The 26568-nt window shown below is 39.6% G+C and overlaps 1 protein-coding gene across 2 annotated transcripts in view; it reads right to left on the bottom strand.

The window, feature by feature from the left end:
* Positions 1-26568, bottom strand: part of RELN (reelin) — a 293331-nt gene that overhangs the window by 126128 nt on the left and 140635 nt on the right. For both annotated transcript variants that reach the window (XM_066986910.1, XM_048068408.2), the window contains exons 8-10: positions 26335-26386; positions 9436-9532; positions 4854-5094 (exon numbers count right to left, since the gene is read on the bottom strand). In XM_066986910.1, coding sequence (XP_066843011.1) covers positions 4854-5094; positions 9436-9532; positions 26335-26386 — 390 coding nt within the window. The remainder of the gene's footprint in view (positions 1-4853; positions 5095-9435; positions 9533-26334; positions 26387-26568) is intronic.

Consider the following 26568-nt stretch of genomic DNA (forward strand, 5'->3'; position numbering starts at 1 on the left):
TTCAACTCAGATAAATACGTTCCAGTGGATCCAATTAATCTCCTAAGGGTTGTTTGGCCTTGCTAAACAGCATCTTTCTTGTCTTTTGCTGTCTTCTTTGGAACTGAAACACACAAATTCAGTGGCTTATCTCTCAGCTTGCTTCCTATCTCAGTAGCCAGTTCCAGCTGCGTCTGCAATCAGCCATGTGAGTAACAACCGCTCCACAGCGCAGCAAGAAACACAATAAAATTCCTGGTCCAGGCTCAAGCAGACTGGGAGAGGAGGAGAAACCACTTCCCAGGCTGGGCACAACAAGTTCCTACAGGCACTTATTGAGGAGACACTGTCTGATTCCACCAAAGCGAACACATCAGTGCGTAATTACTATTAATGCTTGCGCCATCCTCTCCAGTGACTGAATTTGTCACAGAACCTAACCCAGGACACACATAACAGCCTTCATGGTATCAATTTTTCTTCATTTCAATGCCTTTTTACTTTATTAACCTAAGCAGCAATGAATTTGAGTAGTTTTACCAGCAGAGTTCCTACAGTTGCAGCGTTCACTATTTATTTTAGTAGATCTCAAGTGCTACCAAAGTAAAATTCCTGCAGAAAAAAAACAACACTTTCCATGTAACTTGATAAGCATTCAACATGAGCATGTACCAGATATAACAAGCAATTCTCAAAACCACCTCCTGGGCAACTACTGGGAAAGAACCGGCTGAAACACATCCTCCGCATTGCTCCACCACCTGAGCAATGCCTGCTGGGGTAGTCCAGAAGTAAACACCTAGAGAAAGACTATTTTACTCCTTTTTCTATCAGAAATAAGTATGTATGATTTCGTCTTCTTTCAGTTCTGGTTGCCAGCTGGATGAGCTACAATATACCACAGGGTACCACTGCCCTTCCACCTGAGAAATATGCAAATATCACCCATTCTCTGTGGTGAAAGGTGGTGAGCAAGAGAGGATGATAACCCCAGAAAATAACCCCAATAAAAGGGAGAAATTTAGAAAGAATCTTTTTTTGGTGTTTCTTTTTGTTTTTCTTAATATTTCATTCCCTTGGTCCTATGAAATTACTTATCTTTATGGCACAATTTTGGAAAGGAACTGATGCCCCACAGTTTTGCATATACCAGTTAAAACTGTTTTAAACAACAAATAACTTCCAGACATGTGACTGTTGACATTGTCAAGGAAACCCCTAAAGAAAAGCATTGAAGGGAGTCAGTGAAGAAGTTAACATCAACTTCAAGAAAGATTTTAAGGACAATTTATCTGAAATACTAATTGACAGAAGAGAGGAGGAGATGAATTTAAACTTGTATGGCACAAACAGGCTTGGATATCAGAGAAAGGTCTCATCAGAGTGAAATAGAGTAACGTATAGCAGAAGACTATAGGTATAGGAACTTATTTAGAAAACACATAGATGAGCAGGTATAGTAACACAGTATAGTAATGTAATCTGCTGATCCCATAATAAAAATGTAAACAGAAATTTAAAATTACTTTACAGAATTTCTGAGCAAAAATCAGGATAATTAAACAAGTCTTATATACCCGAGAAACAAAAGGACTTGCAGGAAAAAGCAAACTAGAATTAGGTTCCATGCAAGCTATCCCTATGGCATTATCAGGGTTTCTCCAAAACCATTTTGAATGCCAATGCCTTCAATGGCAGAGAAATCTCCTAAAACCTTCTCACAGCTTCTATTAACTGCTGCAGCTTGAGAGCATTAGCAATACTGGGAATCCTGTGAAGACGTCCCACCTATTGCTGCATCATCTTGCACTGGCTAAGTCGTTTAGCTACTGTGAAATGCTGCTTGCAACACACGTGATTGATGTGGTTCTAGCAATCATGGGTTACACTTACAATGTGGTGTAATGTCATTAGCACAATGTACAAAATTTCTCTAAATTTCTCTAAAATTTCTATTTCTATGAAATAGCGTGTTTGTGATGAACTGAGATTAGAGCTATGCTAAAAATTTGAAAGAAAACAATAAAAGTTCTTGCTAAGTTTTATATGCTAACTTTTATATAATGTTCCAATCCTGAGAATCAAAAAACAAAAAAAATTGAAAAATTATTATTGGCACTATAATGCTACAACAGGGTCTATACTGAATCTGATGTAAATCTTGACATAATTTATGGTTTTTATTTTTGATATGACATGAAATTCACATTTCAAAATCTGTTGAAATTATATTTGGAAATATTTTCCTGAAAATTTGAGGAAAACTGCAGCAAAAAACTTAATAATGAAATCCAAGCATAGGAGTGCTCTGGTAGCAATCCAGATACACTAAAATTGTTTGAAATAACTACAGGGTCCCCAGGAGAATAAGAACCCTGTGTCGAACACAGCCTTAACCCAGTCTGGCTACACCACAGCCTTGCACGTAGCCTTAACATGGTGCAATTTGCTACAAAGGTAAATGTCATCTGGGAACAGATAGATGCAGTTATTTCTAGAACAGAAGACAACCTCAGAGGAATGGCAGGTTTGTGAATCCTCATTCATATCTCACACAAGGTTTGAGCTTGAAAGGGATTTCTGTCTAGAACATCTAACTGTTCTCAGTGTTCAAGTCCCCCACCTTTCAAGTAGCAACACTTTGTATAGACACTGAATTGGCTGAGTTTAAATAAACAAAACAAATCAAAATAAAACAATAAAAAGACATTTACTTGCTAATATTTAGATGATGTTTGTGCATGTTTCAGAAGGAGCAAATGGTCTTGGGCTTGGTCTGCTGAGAAGACACAATTGCACCTACGGCACATTAATCCTAGCTTTGCTTTCATACCTTCTCATGGATAGAATGGATTTTGAAATCCAGAGATAAGACTGATGATACAACAAATGTCAAAGGATCATAGAAAATCTGCATTAAATATGCAGGACATTATTTGATTCTAAAATCTCATATAAAAATATCATCGTAGTCTAAATGGTCTCACTGAAGTAAAAAAGTCAATATACAGGTACTATGAGTAGATTAGTGATAATATTTAGTTCTGAAAAGATTAACTTGAAAAGTTAAAAGTTAAAAAGATTAAAAAGCTGCGGCCATGACCAATGGCTTAGTGCCCTCAGTATGTGACACCTGTTTCCTGTGTGATTGTCAGAACCATTATCAGCTTCATAAATGAATGGCGGCAACAAAACCACCTTTTTTTTCTGAATGAAAAATAGGATGAAAACAGAAACTCATCCGCGGCTCAAGTTCTGTCTGGTTGGAAACACAAAAAACAAGAATGCAACTGATTTTGACAAGTAAAATAACTCTGCATTTGAAGGAACTTTTTCCACAGAGATCTTGCAGGTCCCCGTAGGTTTTTTTCCTAAGGAAGTATGATCACGCGTCAGAGCAGGCTCTTACAGAGACAGAGACTTTCAGGGAACAGGCACTACCTGATCAAGAAAGGTGATATTCACTGTCAGAAAATGGGGAAAAGCATAGCTTTTTATGGCGGCTTAAAATGAAGCAAGCAGTAGTACCAAAAAAACACGAAGTTAATCAAACAGGTAGAATTTAACCTCTTTGAACATCTGTTTAACATCTTTCTTGGTGACACGGACAGTGGGATCGAGTGCACCTTCACCAAGTTTGCCGATGGCACCAAGCTGTGTGGTGTGGCCGACACACAGGAGGGAAGGAATGTCATCCAGAGGGACCTGGGCAGGCCTGAGAGGTGGGCCTGTGCTACCTCATGAGGTTCAACAAGGCCAAGGGCAAGGTCCTGCAGCTGGGCCGGGGCAATCCCAAGCACAAACACAGGCTGGGTGCAGAATGGATTGAGAGCAGCCCTGAGGAGAAGGCCCTGGGGGTGCTGGTGGATGAGAAGCTCAATGTGAGCCAGCAATGTGTGCTTGCAGCCCAGAAAGCCAACCGTGTCCTGGGCTGCATCAACAGAAGCGTGGCCAGCAGGGTGAGGGAGCTGATCGTGCCCCTCTGCTCTACGCTCATGAGACCTCACCTGGAGCCCTGCGTCCAGCTCTGGGGCCTTCAGAGGGCCCCAGAAGAAGAATGTGGATGAATTAGAATGAGTCCAGAGGAGAGCCATGAGCATGATCAGAGGGCTGGAGCCCCTCTCCTATGAAGAAAGGCTGAAGGATTTGGTGCTGTTCAGCCTGGAGAAGAGAAGGCTCTGGGGAGGCTTCTCAGCGGCCTGCCAGTACCTAAAGGGAGCCTACAGGAAAGCTGGAGAGGGACTCTTTGTCAGGGGGTGTAGTGATAGGACAGTGGGGAATGGCTTTAAACTAAAAGAGGGTAGATTTAGATTAGACATTTGGAAGAAATTCTTTACTGTGAGGGTGGTGAGGCCCTGGCACAGGTTGCCCAGAGAAGCTGTGGATGCCCCATCCCTGGAGGTGTTCAAGGCCAGGCTGGATGGGGCTTTGGGCAACCTGATCTGGTGGGAGTTGTCCCTGCCCATGGCAGGGGGTTGGAACTGGGTGATCTTTAATGTCTCTTCCAACCCAAACCATTCCATGATTCTGTGATTCATACTATCTGAGAAACTTGAATTTGTTTCAAAAACATTGAACCATTTTGCTAAAAGGAAGCTGTTTTCCATTTTCTGTTTTATGATCTTTGACATGACAGTAGTTACAAAGTACTAGTGTCAGAAGAGTTGCATTGTTTTAGAAAGCCACAGTGGGACACAGAGGAGGCAGAAACAGAGCAACAAAGAACTTAGTTCTGCAAACAGATGGCATGGCCTAAACATTCTTTTATGTTCAGTTTGGTTATATTTTACAGACTTCTTCTACATACAATAATAATAATGTCATTAAATCATTAAACAAAAAAAAAAAAGGAAAGAAAAAGAAATCAAACTAACCTTCACTGTTGCCCCAGGAAAGAAAAGCCAGTTGCCAGTATCCACAGGATCAAGATTATCTTCTAATACAACTTTTCTGTGAGCAGCATTTATGATCAGGATGTTGTCCAACGCCCAACAGGCTTCATAGACTTCACCAGCATGAACATAATCCTGTTTCCACTGAAAATGGATGTTTTCCCCTTTAGCATCTTCAGGAAGGTACAAGATGTGGATGATCGTGCTGACATTGGAAGGAGCACTGAAAAACAATGTATTGAATTATACCAAGTTTAAGCCATAACCAGGAATGCTTTTCCCTCATTTAACACATTTGCCAGGTGTGACACAGTTATGCTGACATCTCTTGTATGTTGGTAGATCTTCTATGACTATTAGAAAAATATCTGCCCCAAGGCAGAGTCCCACTGTGTTTGGCAGTGCCCAAACAAAGGCAGCCCCACTGCAAAGAACTTTCAAGCTATGATGGTGAAGAACAGATCAGTGCAGAGCCTGGAGAGCAGGAGCATAGAGCATGGCGGCATTCATACTTGATACTGGTAACGGCTCCTAGGTGATTGGCCATTGTCAGGTATTTTGCAGGTATGGCCAAGAGGAAATATTAAGGAAGCTTTTTATGAAAACAGATCTCCCCAGATGTGATTTTTACATGAGCTGTCACCAAAAGAAACTCACAGCTTCTGGTGTTACAATCCCTCACCAAGTGGGATGGAACAGAATGGCTGGAAGAAAAAGCTGGGAATTTTCTCTGACCAACCTGTCCTTCCAATCCCACACCCCTGCTGACAGGCTGATTCTGTGAGTGGGGAGGGACAGGTTGTCTTTCTTTTGGCATGCTGCATTCAAAACAATACAGAAGAAACAACGTAATTGACCTCTGCCTTTCTCTTGCCTCCATGAATGGAAAATGTGGGGAGGAGAGCCAGACCTGGATTGCTGGCAATGACTAAGGCCTGGAGCTCTGCTTCCCAAAGTTGCCCTCAGAACTGTGAAGACTGAAGGTCATCCTGAGCACTACGTGTGTGTCTTTACTTTGCCACTGGTAATGAAAGGACTGAGCTCTGTGTGTGCAAGGAAGAGATGCTGAGAATTATTTTCATTTTATTTTGCATCCAGCAAGGGAATCAGCTACATTTGAACCTCAGGCTGCGAGGAGGTACAAAGCTGGGGTTTGCATCATGTCAGCTCCACCACCTTGCCTCTACCCTGGTGGTGATGCCTCAGCGGGTTAATAATTTGTGTGCCTTAATTCAGAAGTAATCCAGAACCTCTAGGGAAAAAAGGCAACAAGAACTTGCTCACATAGGACAAAACTGAGGGACTGCTCTTTGTCAAACAAATCATTAGAGTGCATGAGATGTTGAAAAGCAACTGTATGTGGTCCATATTCACACCCAGAACAAATCACCATGCACTTATGAAATGTTATGTCTTTTGCCCTCCACTGCAATGCTGCTCTGAGACATTGTCCTCACTTCTCCCTGGGTCCTGGGGACAGTTCACACCGATCACATGCCTTGCCCAAGAGACATCCTTCCCCTCCCTCTGAAATTGCATTAACATGACACGCGCCAACACACCAGCACACGACCACAGTGCCTTTCCTGCCCTCCCGTCACACCCCATCCCAGCTCTCCTATTCCCTGGAGCTGCATGCAGTGCAGAGAAAGCCACTGAAGCACATTCACATAAATACTGTAACTCATACAGACCACAGGAGAAATGAGCATCCTTTCATAATTCATCCTCCTCTCTGCTTTTCATGACATTGCTCTATTGACCTATTTTCTCCTGTCTGTTCCAGCAGTCAAAATTAAAACAACACAGATTGAACTGTGCATTAATTTCACATATTTTGGGTTTCAAAGGTTTATGCTTGTGCCATCACAGCTCTTGAATTTCCTGGTTGCAGAGCTATGAGGGTAGCTGAACTGATCTTATGAACTAGGTGTATAATTTTGGATCAGTGTGAGGAAAGAGGGTGTGTGGTTACTTTGAGGTAACTACACTGGCTGCAGTGAAGAGGTACATGTCTCAGTTTATATTTTTGTGAGATAAAAGAATTATTGTCCTTTATTTCATTTTAATTGTTCATAAATTGTGTCTTTTTCAAAGAAATCATAATCAGACCCAGAAGGAGCAGGAGGATAAGCTACTGAAACCCACTGCCTTGCAGCCAGAGCTTTGCTTGCTCATCACAAATTTAGTAGTTCTTTACCCTGCAAATTGTCTCAATGGTCTGAAAATGGGCAAATCACCTGCGTGGCACAGGAAGGCAGACTGAGACACAATGAGAACACTAAATATAAATAGTGTTTTTTCTTCCCCAGTTGTACTTTTTTAACTATATATAAATGTAACTGCATAAAATACCTCTCTCAATATTATTTAATAAAGTATTAGATGTTTCTAAGAAAGCAGAATGATCTCCAGTACTGATTCTCTATTTAAAGGTGTACATTTCACAAGAAAATATTTTAAAACTCTCATTCTTTTCATTCATAATCCTTTGTGCTTTTGTGTAAACCAGCTTGTTAAAAAACAAAGCATATTTCACCATGATCTGGTTATTATAAGAGTGTTAGAAGCCAAATGTTCACATCAAACCATAAACCATTTTTATGGAACATTTTATCCTACCAAAGCAGAAACCTGCAACACTATAAATCATTGTTCTTGCTGAGATTAAAAGCGGTGCAAAAATGCAAAAGCAGTGAAGGTTTTGGTTTGGAACAAAGCAATCATGAGGAGAGCACAACATGCCTTATTTCCTGGTGTTTGGTGGAGAGCACCGATTGAGAAAAGTCTCTTTGACTATGATAAATTGCTTTATTTTTCTTTTTTCCTTTAATCGACTTACATTTCACTCTTGAAGATGTCACTGTGTTCATTAACTTTTGATTTAAAAATGGTTTGGCAGTTTAACATTCTTTCCATTCTTGATATAAAACACACTGATATCCACTTCACTTAAAGGAGGTTTGGAGCGGACCCTTGGTGAGGACCAGGAACACAAACCCACACGCCTGCAGCACAGCATGAAACAGAGCCTGAACCTTCTGGCTAACAGAGTTACACTTTAAAGTAATTCTCTTCCTGACCTCCCACATAAGAGGTGGATGAAACTATGATTTGCTAAGGGCACTAAGGGCAGATCATGCCTGACTTATCTGATGGCCTTCTGCCATGGGTTTACAGCATTGGTGGATAGGGGAAGAGAAACAGATGTCATCCACCTGGATTTGGGCAAAGCATTTGACACTGTCCCACATGATATCCTTGTCTATAAATGGAAGAGATATGGATTTGATGGATGGACCATTCAGCGGGTAAGGAAATGGCTGCATGGTCACACTAAAAAAGTTGTGGTCAATAGCTCAAAGTCCAAGTGGAAATCAGTAATGAGTGGTGTTCCTCAGGGGTTGGTACTGGGAACAGTGCTATTTAACATCTTTAGCGGTGACACAGAGAGTGAAATTGAGTGCACCTGCAGCTAATTTGCCAATGACACCAAGCTGTGTGGTGCAGCCGACACACAGGAGGGAAGGGATGGCATCCAGAGGGACCTGGGCAGGCCTGAGAGGTGGGCCTGTGTGAACCTCATGAGGTTCAACAAGGCCAAGTGCAAGGTCCTGCAGCTGGGTCAGGGCAATCCCAAGCACAAACACAGGCTGGGTGGAGAATGGACTGAGAGCAGGCTTTAGGAGAAGGCCATGGGGGAGCTGGTTCATGAGAAGCTCAACATAACCTGGCAATGTCCGCTTGCAGCCCAGAAAGTCAACCGTGTCCTGGGCTGCATCAACAGAAGCGTGGCCAGCAGGGTGAGGGAGGTGATTGTGCCCCTCTGCTCTGCTCTCATGAGACCTCACCTGGAGCCCTGCGTCCAACCTGGTAGCCTTCAGAGGGCCCCAGAAGAAGAATGTGGATGAATTAGAATGAGTCCAGAGGAGGGCCATGAGCATGATCAGAAGGCTGGAGCCCCTCTCCTATGAAGAAAAGCTGAAGGATTTGGTGCTGTTCAGCCTGGAGAAGAGAAGGCTCTGGGGAGGCTTCTCAGCGGCCTGCCAGTACCTAAAGGGAGCCTACAGGAAAGCTGGAGAGGGACTCTTTGTCAGGGGGTGTAGTGATAGGACAGTGGGGAATGGCTTTAAACTAAAAGAGGGTAGATTTAGATTAGATATTTGGAAGTAATTCTTTACTGTGAGGGTGGTTAGGCACTAGAACAGGGTGCCCAGAGAAGCTGTGGATGCCCCATCCCTGGAGGTGTTCAAGGCCAGGCTGGATGGGACTTTGGGCAACCTGATCTAGTGGGTGGCATCCCTGACCCTAGCAGGGGGTTGGAACTGGGTGATCTTTAATGTCTCTTATGATCCAAACCATTCTATGATTCTGTGATTCTATGCCAAAAGCAGTGGCAGTTCTGCAATTAGCGTTGGTGGCCATAATTTCACCCCTCAGCTTTTAATGTGCCTAAACAAGTGAGAACTGAAAAGCTAGCAATCAAAAAGTTTTAAAAGACCGAGGCTTAAACAACACCTGCTCAGCCAGAAAGCATGAAAATGATTAAAAAGCTGTAACAAACCTAATTTTTTCCAGCTGAGTCCAATCCGCAGAACTGTTCTTACTGTAGGACACTGTGATGCTGGGATCTGAGTAGCTAAAGCGGCATGATCCTGATCCTGTGAAAAGCAATGAAATTAGAAGTGTTACGACACATTGAAGCAATAAATGATCCTCCAATAACAACCACTGCTGACTGTGCCTTTGTCACATCATCGCTTCTCCGTAATTTTAAAGTGCTTTGATTGATGATGAAATTTCCTGGGATCTGTTGCTGCAGGTAAACACGAAATAATGCATGCTTTATGAGTCAGAAATAAAGTAGAAATGATAAATCACAGCAGTGCCATGTAATCTCTGCAAATTTCCCAAGGGAAGCCAAATAAATTGCTTAACACCCCCTACTGCAGGGAAAAAAGACACCATATAATGTTTAAACAAAACCTTGTTATTAGAGTATAATCCACAGAGCAGTATTTATAGGGAAAACAGTAAAAGACTGTTTTCACATTAGTACACAGGAAAAAGAAATAAACAGAAATAAAAATACAGTAAATGATAGGAAAATATATACAGGATTACTTGAACCGAACGTGCTCTAGGAATTTAAAAGAACAAAGATGTTAAAAAATTAGTTACTTTAAGGACGCCCAAAGAGAATTAAATGAAGATATCATCCCATATACTCACTAGAGCCTATAATTAATAATAAACATTGGATGTTGATCTGGGAATCTCAGAACACTTTACAAAAATGAACTAATTAAGCCTTATGGCACCCCTGCAAGGTAGGGTAATATATTTACTTTTGATTTGTAAAAGGGTGCCTCTGGGTGTTGTCACAAAGCATAAGCTTAACAATTAATAAAGGGGACAGTCAAAATAATAAAAACTGGGATTGAAAAATTTGACCTACCAAACGTGATAGACAAACTGAGTGATAATTAAATACACTAAAAATACTATTTTTGTTCTCAAACATCAAGTAATTCATCCCTCTCAGAAAATTTAACACCCAGTGAAACAGGTAAATCCAAACGTGTGTTCCAAAGATCAACATTTCTACTTCATAGACAGGTTGAAATGTGAGACTCAAAGGTCAGCAGACAGCAGCTACCTTCCATATTTAAGAGAAGCTGCTCTCAATTAAACAGCACCTCTGATTGCATCAGGATACTGCTGAGTGAGTACCACAGCTTTGCTTATAGTAGGCGTATGTATTATGCGTGGTATGAGTAGCATGTTATGCTTCTATGTGCTTCAGATATGTTCAGTTGCAATGAAAATCATGTTTATAATGGTATATAAATACACATAAAAATATAACGTATAAATAATATATTTTATAAAACTTTAAATATAAATTATATAAAATAGAAACATACACACATTTATATTTATATATACAAATGTGGAAATTGCTGAACATAAAATTTTGCAGCTTGGGCTACTTATTGTCATAATGAAATAAATGGCCTGATTAAAAAGGCGTTGACCGCTTGTACAAGGGACCAGCCTACACATTTGAATAGGAACATATGTCATGATGTACACTGCTTGCAGCCCCCGCTCCCCCGAGGCAGCTCCCATTCACAGCTCTCAGCTCGACAGCAGCTGCACAACTGTTTTTTCTACTCTGCAGAACACACCACAAACAGAGGGGAAAACGCCCAAAAGATGGGATGAAATCCTATATCTGTAATTTTGCCTGATGCACCAACTAGCATCCTGGAAATGACCCACAAAGTTAATTTCTTGTATCTTTTACTTGTGTTAAACTGTAAATATAGAAGCAGATCCTTCCGAATCTACTCACTACAGCTATGTGGGGGTACATTCAGCTGCTCTGATATGTACTCTGCTGTAACGAGGCACAGAATAATTAATATTGCAAAAGCAGCAGGACTTTGAATTACCAAACATGTACCCAAAATGACTACAAAGCAAGTCTCTGGGTATAATTTACTGACAAGGTACTTTATTTCTCTGATATTAAAACCAAATGATGTCAGAAAAAGCCTTTGTATTTCATATTTGCCCATCTGCTGAGATGGTCTACTTCGCTGAGTGGCATCTGCTGTCAGCTCCTACTTGTGGCTTTTAGGAGTTCCAATCTTTAATCACACTCATTTATTTTATTACAGGGGAATTTGGTTCAAAACCAATGAACTTCAGCTGGTCTAACCACTTTGGCTGACAAGAGGCTGTGAGGCAAAGCAGCAACATACTGACTTTTCTGTCATACAAAAACTAAAGGAGCATAAACAGGAAAAATAACCTGTTAATAATGTGCCATTTCAGTTATTGTTGCAATCAACTCTTGGTATGGTACTCTTAAACAAAGCCAAGTCACAATGTCCTGCCAAAAATGTGGAGAAGGCCACATTTGCTGACTATACCATAAAGACAGCAAGAAACAAGCATTTCCAGTCAGTACAATATATGAAGGATGTCATCTCTTAAATCTCCCTCAGACTATGCAACAAAGATAAAAGTCATTGCTTGTAAGAAAAAGAACCAGTGAAAAAGGGCTTTGCAAGGCAGATGCGGTGTTTCTCTTGTGTTATTGGAAAGAGAGCAGTGGGGACAAAGAAAAGAGGGGAGACAAGTGCTAGTTTCTACTATTATTTTAATAATCAGGACCAGTTTTATTAAGAGTAAAATTAGTTTGCAAATGTCATCAAGGTCAAAGTAAGCAGCAGTTACTGACTGTGATGACAAATGTGTTCTTATCAGTGTTTAAATTCCTTTTTTTTTTTTTTTTTTAATATACAAGAAGTACAAGGATCTGGTGCTTGCTTCTTTTGCAAAACCAATGTTCTTCCTAGCTTATATCAATAGTTTCTTCCCAAGGAAAGGGAGAAGGGTGAACACAAAACTGTTCTCCAGAACTAGATTTATTGAGATGTTATCGAAAGCCAGTGTCTTTCAATATAATTTTCAATATATCAATATTCTCAATATTACTTTCAATATTGTTATTACTTAATGCTATTCCTATTACTCCATATTACTGTTATTTCAGTAATCTGAAACTAGAATTATTTAAAATATTTTGTGGAAATCTGCAGTTTGGATGTTTGCCTCTGCCTTGACTAACAAAGCCATCCTCTGACTTTGTGAGCAAATAGGTGATCAAAATTCAAGTAGTAACAGAGCAGCGTTCCCCCAGGAGAGGTGTCCTTCACACTGCTTCTAGAGATGGTAATAAATGTTGTGCCAGCTTTAAGCAGAGCCATGTGGGTAGGATGTCACACTGTAAATCTTCATACCTGCCCATCTTCCAAAGAAAAAATTGTACAAGATGACATAAAACCTTTTGAATGAGCCTAGAATATGGTTGTTTTAAGCCAAGAATGCCCAGGTTTTGAATTAGCCATGAAAACTGGTAAGAAAACTTATAGAATGATTGCCATTAAGAATTCTATACTAGTAAATTACTGCATTAGAGCACAATGCTGTTTCTTTCTTAAACCAAATACATCACAGAAAATCTGATGCCCTGATATGGTTACTGTCAGTTAGTTCAACTTTCTAAAAGTTACCGATAAGCTTTCAAAATTAAGGTGTGTGTATTTGCAAATTATTCAATATGTATAGGCAAGAATTTCCTTGGGTTTCAAGAAATAAGACAAATTCTTCCTTTACAGAATTTTTGCAAATTCTTCCTTTGAAATGTTTTTACTCTTTTTCATAGGCTTCTAGCTGAAGTTCACAGATTTCTAAAACTTTTAAAAAAATGCTCAAGTAGAGACAACCTTCATGGATATTTTTTCAAATGATATATTTGAAACTCAGACAATAATTTTTTGTCTTCTGTGGAAAACTATGAATAGTAAAACAGCTTCTGTTATAAAACCCAGCTATTTTCATATATTGAATATTCTAATTCTATTCTAAACACTATTTTATTTGGTCTGCACTTCACATGCTTGGATTTTGCCCCAAGGCAAAGCTGAATAAAATAAAATTTGCTCAAAGTTGAATCCAGACAAAAACTCTGATGGAGGATGGTTTTGACTGGCAGAGTCTGTGAACGCTGAGTAGCTCCTTCCTGCTGCTTTACTAATTCTACCTAAACCAAAGAGCAAAGAATAGAAAAGGGAAGGAAAACCATGCTTCTTAACTGTTTTGCTACTTGTTCTGGAGGATTTGTAACACATAGCAAGGTGTAATGAACACTGAATGCTTATGTCCTAATGAGATGGTCATGTCCTTTTGCTTTTTTTCTAGAAGACTCATTAACCTTGTTTTGGTTTCTTTCAATGCCATTATTAGTGAATATTTTATGCACCTTATGTTTTAAAACATTGTGTATGTAGAAGTACTAAGAGTATTTAAGGAGAAATGTTGTGAAGGCACTTCATAACAGGTATTTGTAGGCAGGTATTGATGTATTTGTATCTAGGCTGACGATGGAGGCAAAATTAATGCAAGACTCACTACAGCTTTGCCTCCAACTGTGCCAGATCTGCAGAAATCCGAGTCATGTGGCTGTTGGTCTCTAAGATTTGTTAACAACACTGATTAGAAGCTGGTGTTTTGCTGAGATAAAACTGGGTGCCATCTGCAAGGGAAGCAATATTTTTCTCCTTATAGACTGTGACGCCCTTCGCCTCTTGACAACCTCCTGATAGCTCCTGCAAGTGCTTCAGTGGATAAGCAGATGAGATATCTAATGCTGGCTCTAAGGAGAATAAGCCTAGTGTGTAACTGTGCAAGAAAAACTCACGCGAAAATTTGTAGAAGGGTTTGATTGTGTCCTAACAGTGGCCTGAAAGGGAGCTCAGAAGAATCCTGTTTATCTAATACTGGAAGATTGCTTTTGTTCATTTTGTTAATGTGATGAATAATGATTAGTGTTTGCTAAGGATTATGATTTGCTGATATCACTTGAATTAAGCCAGACAGAATAGTATAAATTACTTCTGGTCAAATTTGGCTGGCATGCTAATATTTTTTTTTTTCCAAATTAATGAACCATACAGTCTGGTATAATGAATGCTCCATGGATACTACTTAAAAAAAAAAAAAAAGTATATGTTTATGTTGTCTTCTAGTAAAGAGCCAAATGATTTTAACCACGTTAAAAGATGGAATATTTTGGGCTGGGAATACTAGAAGCACTGGTATGAAAACATGCAACTCACTATTCATGTAATATTCCCTCTGAAAATTTCATCAAGAGAAGGTCACAGGAATATTTTTATTTTTCCTGGAAGCCACAATTTAGAACTTGATTTCAAGTGTGATTTTTAATTCTGTCAAATTTTAGATCTTTAGCCATTTTTTTAAAGTGTCTTTGTTTATAGATCAAAGTTGGAATACAAATAAATATTTCAAGTGTAAAAAATCTTAAAATAAAAAACTGCAAGAACTGTGTTCTATGTTGTAATTTTATCCTCCTTTTTCACAGAAATAATTAAGTATTTTATTGCTGACTATTTGTTTCTCCCTTACAAGAAGATTTTGGCTGTCTGTGCCCCTGAGTGTGTTCTGACAAACAACTTGGAATAAATACCTGACACTAGGAAACAACAATGTTAATGGTATTTGCCTTTGGTGAAAACCAGAGCTACTCTAACTTTAGTGTGAATTATGAATTTTGTGATGCAAAGTTTCAACTATTCATTTCCAGCAGTTTCTGGAGAACAGCTAACTTTTGTTCCGCTGACAGCTCTAGACTGTTGTTCTACTTTGGAAATGCTGATAGTTACATCCAAATTAAAGGTTGACAAACATGCTAGAAGCCTCCATCATAAAACTGTGTAAGAGTAGAATAGTTAGTAAATACATTTGATAAAAATTAATCAAATGGACTTCAGAACTGAAGTCCTAAAATTAAAATAGGTCAAAGGCCTATTGGATGGGGCCCTGAGCAAGCAGACCCCACCCAGAAGATATCCCCGGTTGGTGCAGCAGACCTGCCATCTTCCCTTCTCACCCATGTCCTGTGAAGGTTCTCACTAACAGCAAACCTACTTTCTAAGAAGTAATCCAGCTATTAAGTAAGAAAAGTCTGAGAAAACACTTATCCGGCCCAACTTCCTTTCAGTCTATTTATATTCAGTGATATGATGTGCTTCCTGTGCTCACACAAATCTTGTTCTCTTCTAATGAACAAGACAGATCACAGATCATATTTCTTTTTGCACTGAGAACATTAAAGAGAGAAAAATAAGCCAGGCAGAAAGCTGTATTTCCCTTATGCGAGTTTCCAGTTGATTCTGATGTAAAGATGCTCAGCTATTTATAGTGTATCTTTCTGAAATACAGCCAGCAGGTATAAGCCAACAGGTTCTTGGATAATGTGTCTGTTGCCAAATAAATAATTAAATGATGCTTCTAAATTTAACCACATTCGTAAGTGCACCAATAGTGTATAGAGTACCTTGCTGAAGGCAAAGTGAGTAAACTTGTTAACACTTGGATGTAATAGACACCCATTAATTACAGCTACGGAAATAATAATATCATTAACTCCCCAGAAAGACTCTTTCAGTGGTTCTTGAATGTCTGACTAAGTAGTAAGCCCTATGCTAAGTGAGCGTTTTCTACTTGTACACCCGTATTGTATGCTTCAATATTATTGCCACTAAATGCTTAATGTCAGATCAGGCAGAGGTCCTCTGAGAGGATGACCTTTCAATGAAGCTGGGTAAAATTTAAATTATACCACTTTAAACCTAAAGTAGTTATTAATTGGTACACTAACTTGTATCAATAAGTAGACAGAGACCTATTGCTTAGCTCTGATTAGCAGCCTGGGTCAGCTGTGAAGGTCAGTAATCAAGACCTTTAACACCATAACGGTATGAAAGCACGGCTGGAAGGTAAATGGTGTTTTATTCAGATCCCAACAGCTAGCATGTACCAGGGAGGCATACAGAAAGCACATATTGGTCCCAGAACTGCTGTGTAAAAAGATGGTTGCTCAAATATAAAGACTTGAAAGTAGTTTCCTTGCCTGCTTTAATGAATTTCCCCGTCACCAAGAAAATCTGGGAAATTTTTCTTTTTTCAAGCCAAGTCCTGAATTAAGGTGTCTCTCTTTTCTGAAACCCTATAAAACAGATTGCCTGTCATTAACTTTATATGTAGGTAGGTAATAATTGGTTGGGTGAAAGGCTTTTTTTATTTTTTTCAGTGCCTGATGGGTTTTCTCTATTTTTATCTGCTTTTGCTGTCATGGAAAACCCCCTCCCTTCCCCGCTGGAGAAAAAAATACAGGAGCATTTTGCTGAGCTGGGGCCTTCTATCCCCCCTTCTCTCCCCTAGGAACTACAGATGCTTTGTTGTTTGAGTTAATTCAGAAATGGACAATTTTAATCATACAACAGTGTTATCCTAATACAAAGATATGAGCCGGATTAAGATGAAAGTCAGTCTGTAATCCGGTATTTATTATTTTCAGCAACCAATTCGGTAATGGCTCGCATTCGACCATGCGGAGGTGGCTCTGCCACCTGCCCTGGGTCAGAACCCAGGGACTCGCTTTATCTTTGCTGCTTTTCTCTGCACAGTAAATCTGTAGCGCTCACAGTTTAATTCATAACAGTGGAAGAGAAACCCTGGTACTGAAGTAATAAAAACAGTATTTCATTGCAACCTTGGACTGGCCAAAACAGCACAAATCATTTCGCCAAAAGGCTATTAAAATGTCTTTCAAATATCGCATTAACTTTAAGCCCTAGTTTCAACCTAGGCATTATCTAGGCAGCCCCTCTTGTATAACTCAGCAAAATCAATAACCCCCACCTAACATCTCCACTCATGCTATGTGAAGTGTGCTGGATGATGTTACTTACCTGTCTTACTCTTTCACATTAGGTGCAATTTATAACCTATGTATCTACACAAAGGGCTTCTCTGGCAGGAAAGTGAAAGAAAACTAGTGGGTTTCACGCCAGGCAATAGAAAATGACAATCTGGGAGGTAAATAAAAAATCTTAATACTGTTTCATCAGGTGGAAGATGAGAAATGAAGCAAGCAGAAGAAATTCAATATGTCAAATTACACCAATTTTTGCATTTAATTATATCAAATTCTCCAGCTCTTCCCCAATGTACAGGAAACAAATCAGGACAAAACAGCCTGAGCGTTCAGATACACTCTGTGTTCTTGCTGCTTAGAGGGGACTGGATCCAAATGTAGCAACAATCAAGCATCATTTCACAATCTTGATTTCTTACAGGCCTTAGTGTTTTAATTTACCTAGCTTAAAAGCTGTTTTATGCACTATTTAAACTCAGTTTATGCAGAGTCCTAACATTTATTTATTTATTTATTCATTTTATTAGCCAGCTTCCCAGCAATGGAATCCTTTTAAAACTACAAACTAGCCCAGGAGTGCCCCACATTTTCTTAACACAAGGTAATCTATCTGTCCTGCAGACGGTAGCAGCCATCTCCCTCCAGCCACTCTGTGCTTTGGGAATTCTCCTCACCTGTTCATACCACAGTTAACATGACCTTATGAATGTACCAAGCACACAAATCTGGTGCTTTCTGGAAGGCATCGGAGCAGAAGAAATCTGGGTGCTGAAGGAAATCATCCATGCAAGTGATTAAAATGAAGGAGGTGGCTCAGCATGCCCAAAACATTTAGCTCCACAGTTTCCGCCATTATTTTTGTGTTCAGCTACAAGACAGTGAGAGATTTAAAAGATCAAATACTCTTCCTTGCTGTCCTCAGAAGAACCTTACTTTTCACTTTTGTATTTCTCTAGAGACACATGAGTGAATTTTCATAGCAATTCTGAAGGGACTTGCTCATCTCTGTCCAGCTCAGCTGAGGGCAAGTCCAGTGCTACCTCATAAAATGGCTATCACAGCATTTGTCAGTCATTGGATAGCCTCTGCTAATTAGCCTCTGCTAATTATAAAACTAACGAAAAAAAAAAAAAAAAAGAGAAATTAAGAGAAAATGGTCAGCAGTGGTTCCTCCCAGCCAAAGCTAAGGCACATTCCTATTGAGTGGTCTGAATCCAAGCAGGAGATAAAGACAATGTAACAGCAGTACTGTCAACATAACAGCTGCCACCAGAAATAAATTAAAACATGATAAAAATATAAATTACAATTGCCTTTAGACTGTAACATGGGGCCAAATGCATTCATTGTTGTTCATGCTGCTGAGCCAAGCAGCATAGGGATGTTTCTAGAGAGGAGGAGAAAGAATCACCTTGCCTTGCAGATGCCCTGCAGAGCCCTCCAGATGCTACTCTAGGTAAGCACCTGGAGAGGCTGCTATTCCCTCCACAGACATACATGGGGGTCAAGTGAATCAGCTGCTGTATTTATGTCTATAGATTATTTCTGTAAGGTAATTTTTGTCCACTGTGGTCTTCTGTTTGCTAAGGTTAATAGGGAAGCAAATGTGTTTTCTGAAGCATAAAGCTTGGCAGTAAGGACTAATCCAAAGGGCACATCCAGAGATTCTGTTTAAAAAAATAATAATAGTAATTATAAAATTTGTGTAGTTTGAATATGTTTCAGAGAAAGAAAAAAAAGGAGTATTTCCTTTATCTACACAATCAATTACATTTTATAATTCAATTCTCTAGGACTCACGCTGATAACAAAGTCAAACTGCCAACTACAAAAATGAAGAAAGAAATGTAAACCTGAAAAAGTTGTATTTTTTTTACTAAAAGTGATAAAAAAAACTCTCTGTGCTTTGTCTTCAACACACACCACTGAGATCCTTAGCACTTGGATTCACAGAGTAAAACAGCTCTGTTGTTGACCCCAGTGATCTCGGTGGTTCAGAAAGAGTAATAGGGGCTGCTGGGTTAATGACTCACTAACCTGCTGCCCGAGGTGAGGCAGGGCATAACACGAAAACCCTTTTGGAACCATTATGTCAAAGATCTGCATCCAAATCAATGACCCTTACTCATATGCTAATCAAAAGCATATTTTAAATTGTTTTCTCCATTACACTTGCAAAGGACTGTGAAATCCTCAAGCAATAAAAATAGGCTGTAAATACACTGTGCCACATAGAAGTTCTTGATATGTGCATTACACATGCACCTTTCCTCTTAACAAAATTATACTACAAACATACAGGTCAACACAGGCTAGACAATTCCTCTTCATTTAAGTGCTGCTGATGATCTGATGGATTTATAAAGCTCAAGAATTTTGAAGTGAAGACAGTGGTGACTGCTCAACCAGAAAATCAAGTTGCAAGAGTGAAAAGTATGCTGAGCAAGACTGAAGAAATTATTAGCTTTGTTGCTTATTTCAGTGATTAAATGATGAGTTTGTCAATGAAATATTTATGCATGTGACAGCAGAAAACTTAATACTTTATTTCCTTTGGGGAAACAAATAAACAGAAAATAGGGAGAACGAGGATACCACTGAAAAATCACTAAGTAATGTATCTGCACCTTGAATTGTTGGGGTTGCATCCTTACCAAAAAGTCCTGAACACAAATAAAAACCTTTCTTCTATAATATTTTAAGTGTATGGAAAAAAATAGATACACATATCCTTGCACTAGGGTTCCATCAGAAAAAGATTAAGAGAGATTGATAAGTTGCAGGTATTGTAGTGATTATAAGAAGCCCGTTTTATCCCTACAAAACACTGTAGGTTTTATTCCTATTAACTATTGTAAGGCAAGTCATCAATAAACTTGGTCATCTGATGGACGTATAGACAAAATAAGTTGGAACAATGGAAGGAGCGACAGCAACAAACGCCAGAGAAGTGACCAAATGATGTGAAAGAAGCTACCCCAGGAGCAGCAGAAGAAAGGGGCCATTCTTACTCTATGAGTAAGGTCCCATCTTCTTACTCTATGGGTAAGATGCATGTTTTGCTTCACGTTCAAGATTTTTTTTTCTTTTTTTCTGGCTATAGCAGGGACTAAACACATGATTTATCCAGAAAAAATACCTAAGGAAATTCTAGTGTCAGCACTGTTTGTTGTCCTGTCTCTGAAGACCACCTTTGCTCATGCTTTCTTCATCTTCAAGACTTTCATGTTACCAGTAAATAATACTCAGATAACAGCACCTTCTAGCCAGCTCAGTAGTACTCTCAGTGCCTGACAGAACTTCAGAGAAAGGGTTTTATTATTTTATTGATTACAGGCAGAATTTTCCTGGGTGAAGAATTTTCCTGAGTTTCTTGTAAGATCCAACCTGAGTGATTCTATGTTTCTGTGTTTCATTTGTCACATTGAACACAGACTGCAACTTTTTCAAGAGTGATGTGGTCTCATCATTTTAAATCTGAGGCATAAAAAGAGCGGGAAGTCCTAGGCAAACATGCAGTTGTCCTAGACTTTCTGTATGTCCTTTTCTCCATGCCAGGAATTCTGGCATGGCCACCACTAAACTAACAGAAAGGCATTTCAGAAGACTGCATTAATAACTTTACCTTGCATTACCTGATTTCTAAACTAGATTTTACATACTGTTTTACATTGGCTGTCTCTTAATTTCACTGCAATCCATTGTAAGAAAAATAAATGATGCTTATATAAAAGTAGTAATTCCATCACAAGATCCCAATGAATAAGAATACAAATAATTTTCGTCAAAATGTGCTGTTTCTGTATATCAGAAAATAGTGCACAGAAGTGATAACAGTGAGGTGATGAGAGGTTTCATTCTTAGGGGTTCATGCAGATTATTTTTTGATTTAGTGCCATATTGCTTGGCACATTTTGCATTTCATTTAAAACTCTTTTGTTTTAAACCAAAGTGATTGGTACACATATGAAAGGACCATAACTCAACTAAAATCAGCTAGGGAAAGGTGTTTTATGATAGTATCAAAGGAAAATAATGCAAGTCACATATTTGCCTAGTAAGGCAGTATTAAGGGTGACTAAAGGTAAGGATTAATGATTGACCCAAAGTAGAATCTGTTAGATTTGGGAACCCAATCTTCCTAAAAGTTCTTTATTATGATGGTAGAGGTGCTTTCGTGGAAGAGGGATTCCAAGCCCAAGCTTTTTCTCCAAAGAAAGCAAAAAAAAATTTTGACCTTTGGCTAGCTCTTTGTTTGCACAACTGTTAGCTTGTTCTTTAAAAAATGGAGCTGAAATGCCAAATGTTTGAAATATGAAGATGTATCTGATCCCAGAAGGTCTTTTTTAACTAAAAGAAAACCCAATCACTTTTTTTTGATATAAAATAATAGGGTTTTTGTTTATTTTTATTTTTTTTTAATAGGGGGAACGATTATTAATGTGCTCTAGTAATGACAGAGATAACACAGATATCTCTGTGATATATCAGAAAAGTTGAATAAAAAAGAATTTTAAAATAGCATCCCTCCTTACAAACACATTGTATTTATCCAGTACATGACAGTGTCAAATTCACCCTGCTTGCAGAGGAGTGTTCAAGAGTTTTCCTGAAAAAAGCTGAAGAGTAGGAGCTTTCCTTACCAAGTTATTCCCATTTTCCAAAATTGTTCAATAGCCAAAAATAACCTACCAATACTAAAGCATAAAGAAAGAGCCATGAAACAAAGTTTTTCATGGTAATTTAACATTTTGCATTAACAGTTGTCACATTGAGATACACATAGCTCCGAGGAGTGCAAGCCCAGAAGGATAGTCTGTGTGTTGGTGCTCACCACAGCCCCTTTGGATTCAGCTTTGTGTTAGACTCAGATGTGCTGTGGAGGAAGAAGGACTGGAAATAGCCTGCCAGTGCTGAACACCCACACAGACAGCCTACGTACCCCACAGCTATGGCAGTTTATGTTTGAAGAGGACACTTAAGGAACAAGCAGTTCCATTTGCACACCTCACACCTTGGCATTGATCCCCTAAAGCCTTTTCTCTTCTTATGGGACTCCATGGGTCTCTTTCTTCCCGTGTTTAGCTCAGTCATTAATCTCTCATCACTGTCAGTCACCTTCCATCATACTGGCTTATGCGAATGACAATGCATATTCATCCCAGGAAGAGCTGAAAGCATCCCTGGAGAAGCTTTCGATACGGTTACTCACAGTATCCTTCTGGACAAAATGTCAAGCATACAGATAGATAAATACATAGTACGATGTGTCAACAATTGGCTAATGGGTCTTGCTTAAAGTGTTATAGTAAATGGGGTTACATCAGGCTGGCAGCCAGTCATTAGTTGGGTTCCCCATGGCACCATTTTAGGGCCAGTTCTCTTTGATGTTTTCATAAATGACTTGGATGTAGGACTACAGTTGTATTGAGTAAGTCTGCAGATGATACTAGATTGGGAGGAGCTGTTGACTCTGTCGGGGGTAGAGAGGTCTTGCAGAGAGATCTTGACAAATTAGAGAGCTGGGCAATGACCAATAATATGAAGTTTAACAGGAGCAAGCGCCAGATTGTGCACCTGGGAGGGGGGAGCCCTGGTTGTACGTACAGACTGGGGGACGAGAGGCTGGAGAGCAGCCCCGTGGAAAGAGATCTGGGGTTTTGGTCAATGGCAAGTTGAATATGAGCCAGCAGTGTGCCCTGGCAGCCAAAAGGGCCAACCGTGCCCTGGGGTGTATCAAGCACGGCATTACCAGTCAGTCAAGGGAAGAGATTATCCCACTCTACTCTGTGCTGGCATGGCCTCACCTTGAGAACTGTGTACAGTTTTAGGCACCACAATATAAAAAGCACATAAAACTATTAGAGAGTGTCCAAAGGAGGGCTACAAAGATGGTGGAGGGTCTAGAGAAGATATGTGAGGAGTGGCTGAGGTGCCTTGGTTTGTTCTGCCCAGAGCAGAGCAGGCTGAGGGGAGGCCTCATGGCGGCCTGCAGCTCCCTCACGAGGGGAGCGGAGGGGCAGGCGCTGAGCTCTGCTCTCTGGGGACAGCGACAGGACCCGAGGGAACGGCATGGAGCTGGGACAGGGGAGGGTCAGGCTGGGGGTTAGGGAAAGGTTCTGCACCCAGAGGGTGCTCGGGCACTGGGACAGGCTGCCCACGGCAGTGGGCACAGCACCAAGCTGCTGGAGTTCAAGGAGCGTTTGGACAATGCTCTCAGACACATGGTCTGATTTTGGGGTGGTTCCGTGTGGAGCCAGGAGTTGGACTCGCTGATCCTTGTGGGTCCCTTACAACTCAGGATATTCCGCAATTCTATGTGGCTAAAGGGAAAAGTCTGAGTTTTGCAAGGAGAAATAGAGAATATTTCAGCTAATGAACCAGGCTAACATTGTATGGCAGCTGAGACCAGAGGCTTCTGTGCAATATCCTGCAATCCCAAACTGTTGAATTAGAGGTTCTGGCCTGAAAGAGTCCAAAGTCCATGCCTTAAATATCTCATTTAACAATTCCATTGAGCACTAAGCAAACTGTTAGACTTTGTCTTTCACATATGAGTGGTTGGTCTTGCAGAAATGTAGTCATGGATGATTTAAGATATCTGAAGCAAATGAAATTTTCTGAACAATTGGGCAGACAGTGCATGACTGTAAGCATCACCTCAGCCCTGCACCAGCAGGCAAGGCCACTGGCTCGAAGAGGCTCAGAATGAATGCTGCATGGCAGACAAGTTACTCTCACTGGGAAAGGCTACTGCACTTTAATGTTGTCCTGTGTGCTGAATAAGTCTTACTAATTACATTTTAATCCTAATTAAGCCTTCATCCTCTGTGCTTCTTTTGGCCCATGTTGCCCTTCAAAGGTCAAGACTACCAAATACAGGGCACATTAAGAAAACTAGACAGAACATCAACTAATGAAAAATTCACTAGGGTCTTATCCTTTCTTACCATACAGTTTAAAAGGATCTGGGATTCATGATGAAATCAGGGCCAATTTTTTTTTGCTTTATTTCCCAGTCTTCACCTGCTTATATAGCTGCAAATACAAAATTCCATCTGATAATTAGTGATGAGAGAAATCAAAGGATATGCACTTTAATGTCACCAAAGCTAGGTGAGAAATTTAATATAAAGGTGACCCCAAAAGATTGCAGCTTAAGCTATTCAGTGGTAGATAGAAAGTGTTGAGCATTCTTTTAAAAAAGGTAATTCTCCTGGAAGAATCTCTAAATAGGGTTATGATTAAACTGGACATTTGGGAATAAACTGGAAACTGTCAAATGCCTCGTTCAGATTTATGATTGTAAAGCCAAGTACTGCTGAGCACAGCAGCAGTCCCCTGGCAAATCTGTGCTATATTTCAAGCCTAACATAGACACACAGGGAAATATGATACATTTTGAACTTCAGGCTGAAAATTGATTTACTCCGATGTGCATATATCCCTCTCCTGCTTTACCTTGTGGGGGATTTTACTTGTTCCTACTGGTACAGGTTAGGGTATTGTTACCACATAGTCCTGTCATATAGGGTATTTCTTGCTCAGATGGTTCTTGACCTTGTTTTTATTTGGCCTTCCCCAGATGATAGGACCAAAGGCTACTAGTGAAATTTAAAGTCTAATTTTACACTTTGGGGAGCTGCACCCTTCCACGTCACCTGCAGTGGGCACTGGCTGCCTACCTGGAGCAGTAAATGTTCACTCACTGACTTGTGAGTTGCATTGATGTTAACCATTCTGAGTCACTGCAAAAATAATCAATATCATTTCTTTTTTTTGCAAATTTTCCTGAAAAGCAAAATTCCTTAGTCACTGCACACTTTCAGTGTTATAAAAGTCACACATCCTTGGGCACAGCCACAGGTGGGAGGGTGAGACAGAAATGTGGGGCTTTATAAATGCTGGGTGGGTTTCTGCTGGTGAGCAACATGTCCTAGCAGGTCAAGCGAGCTACTCCTTTTCACTGACTGCATGAAGCTGCAAGGTAAATCCGGGCTGTTTTTCTAGAGGTGCTGGGTCTTTATGCACTAATTTGGCTTAGGAATGAAAATATTTTGCTGACTTTATAAAATGGTGATTAATAAAAATGGTGAAAATACAAGCACAGATACCAACCCTTAGCACTAGTAACATTGCACTCAGCTGCATGGTGAAAAGTAATGATGCCCACAAATTGTCAAATGAACAACTTGAGTTAGAAACAAATGTAACTGATGTATTTTTGAGCCTTCCAGGGTTTTGATTTCAGATCTATTAAAAAAAACTAACTTGCTTGCCAAGGTACCTGATAGCTCTTATTTCCAACTGATATTTCCAGACTTTAATCACACCTCTGCTGATACTTCTGGAGAATTACTTTTTTAAAAATAGGTATATAATTTAGAAATACATTTCCAGAGGTCCACAGAGGAAGCTGGCTATCTTTCTTCGATGCTTTTTTATTGAACTATTTGTATCATGAAAACATTTTTCCTTCATATCTTGAACACTGAGTTATAAGTTGAGGAATTAACTTTTTTCCCAGTTTGCCTTCAGCCCAAGACACAACTTCTGCATTAAAGTACAACTACACACTGAAAATCTGCAATAACTTACAGCAGTTATTCTAAGTAATACAGCATACCGCCACCTTGTTGGTAATATGAACTAAATAGCATCTCGTTTTGGTCTGCCCTACTGCCTACTATGTTTGTACAGATGTGTTAAAAACAGCACTATCCAGTCATAACCTGTAAGATAACAAGAGTTGAAAATGTTAAAGAAGAAAAATCCACTATTGCTAGTTCAATTTTTAGAGACAGGAATCACGCGTTAGAGAAAGAGCAAGTCATTATAATGTTAGCCATCAGGTTATAAAATAGACTTGAAAAAAAATAACCCCATGACTATGGGTCCCATCATCAGAGTATGCACCGGAATTGCTCCTTTTGAAAGTTTATGTTGGGAGCTCTATATATTATTAAGAGATGAATAAATGTGCTGCAGTTTTTCCGTTTTTAAAAGTTTTTTTTTTTTTTTTTTTTTTTTAATCCCTCATGTCACGTAGCACATTGACCAGAATGGTGAATGTGAAACTGAGGGTCATTTTCCATTGCAGCAATGACTTTTTGCACTTTCTCAGGCGAAAGAGTGAGCTAAACTTACCAAGGGAAAACTGAAGGACGGATGCAGTAGTTGTGTTAAGGCCAGTGGTGGTCTACAGGAAGAAAAGCAAACAGCAGAGAGATAGGTCAGCGAAACAATACATTCATCACTTGTTTTCCTTTGAAAGCATGGAAGCTCTCTGGATACCTAGACCTTCAGTGCATAAAACTATTAATATCCTACCCTTTCAGGTTGAGTGATTATGGACATTGCTGATATGTCATTTTGATTATT

The sequence above is a fragment of the Anser cygnoides genome, chromosome 1, assembly GCF_040182565.1.
Source record: "Anser cygnoides isolate HZ-2024a breed goose chromosome 1, Taihu_goose_T2T_genome, whole genome shotgun sequence".
NCBI classification, from domain to species: Eukaryota; Metazoa; Chordata; class Aves; order Anseriformes; family Anatidae; genus Anser; species Anser cygnoides.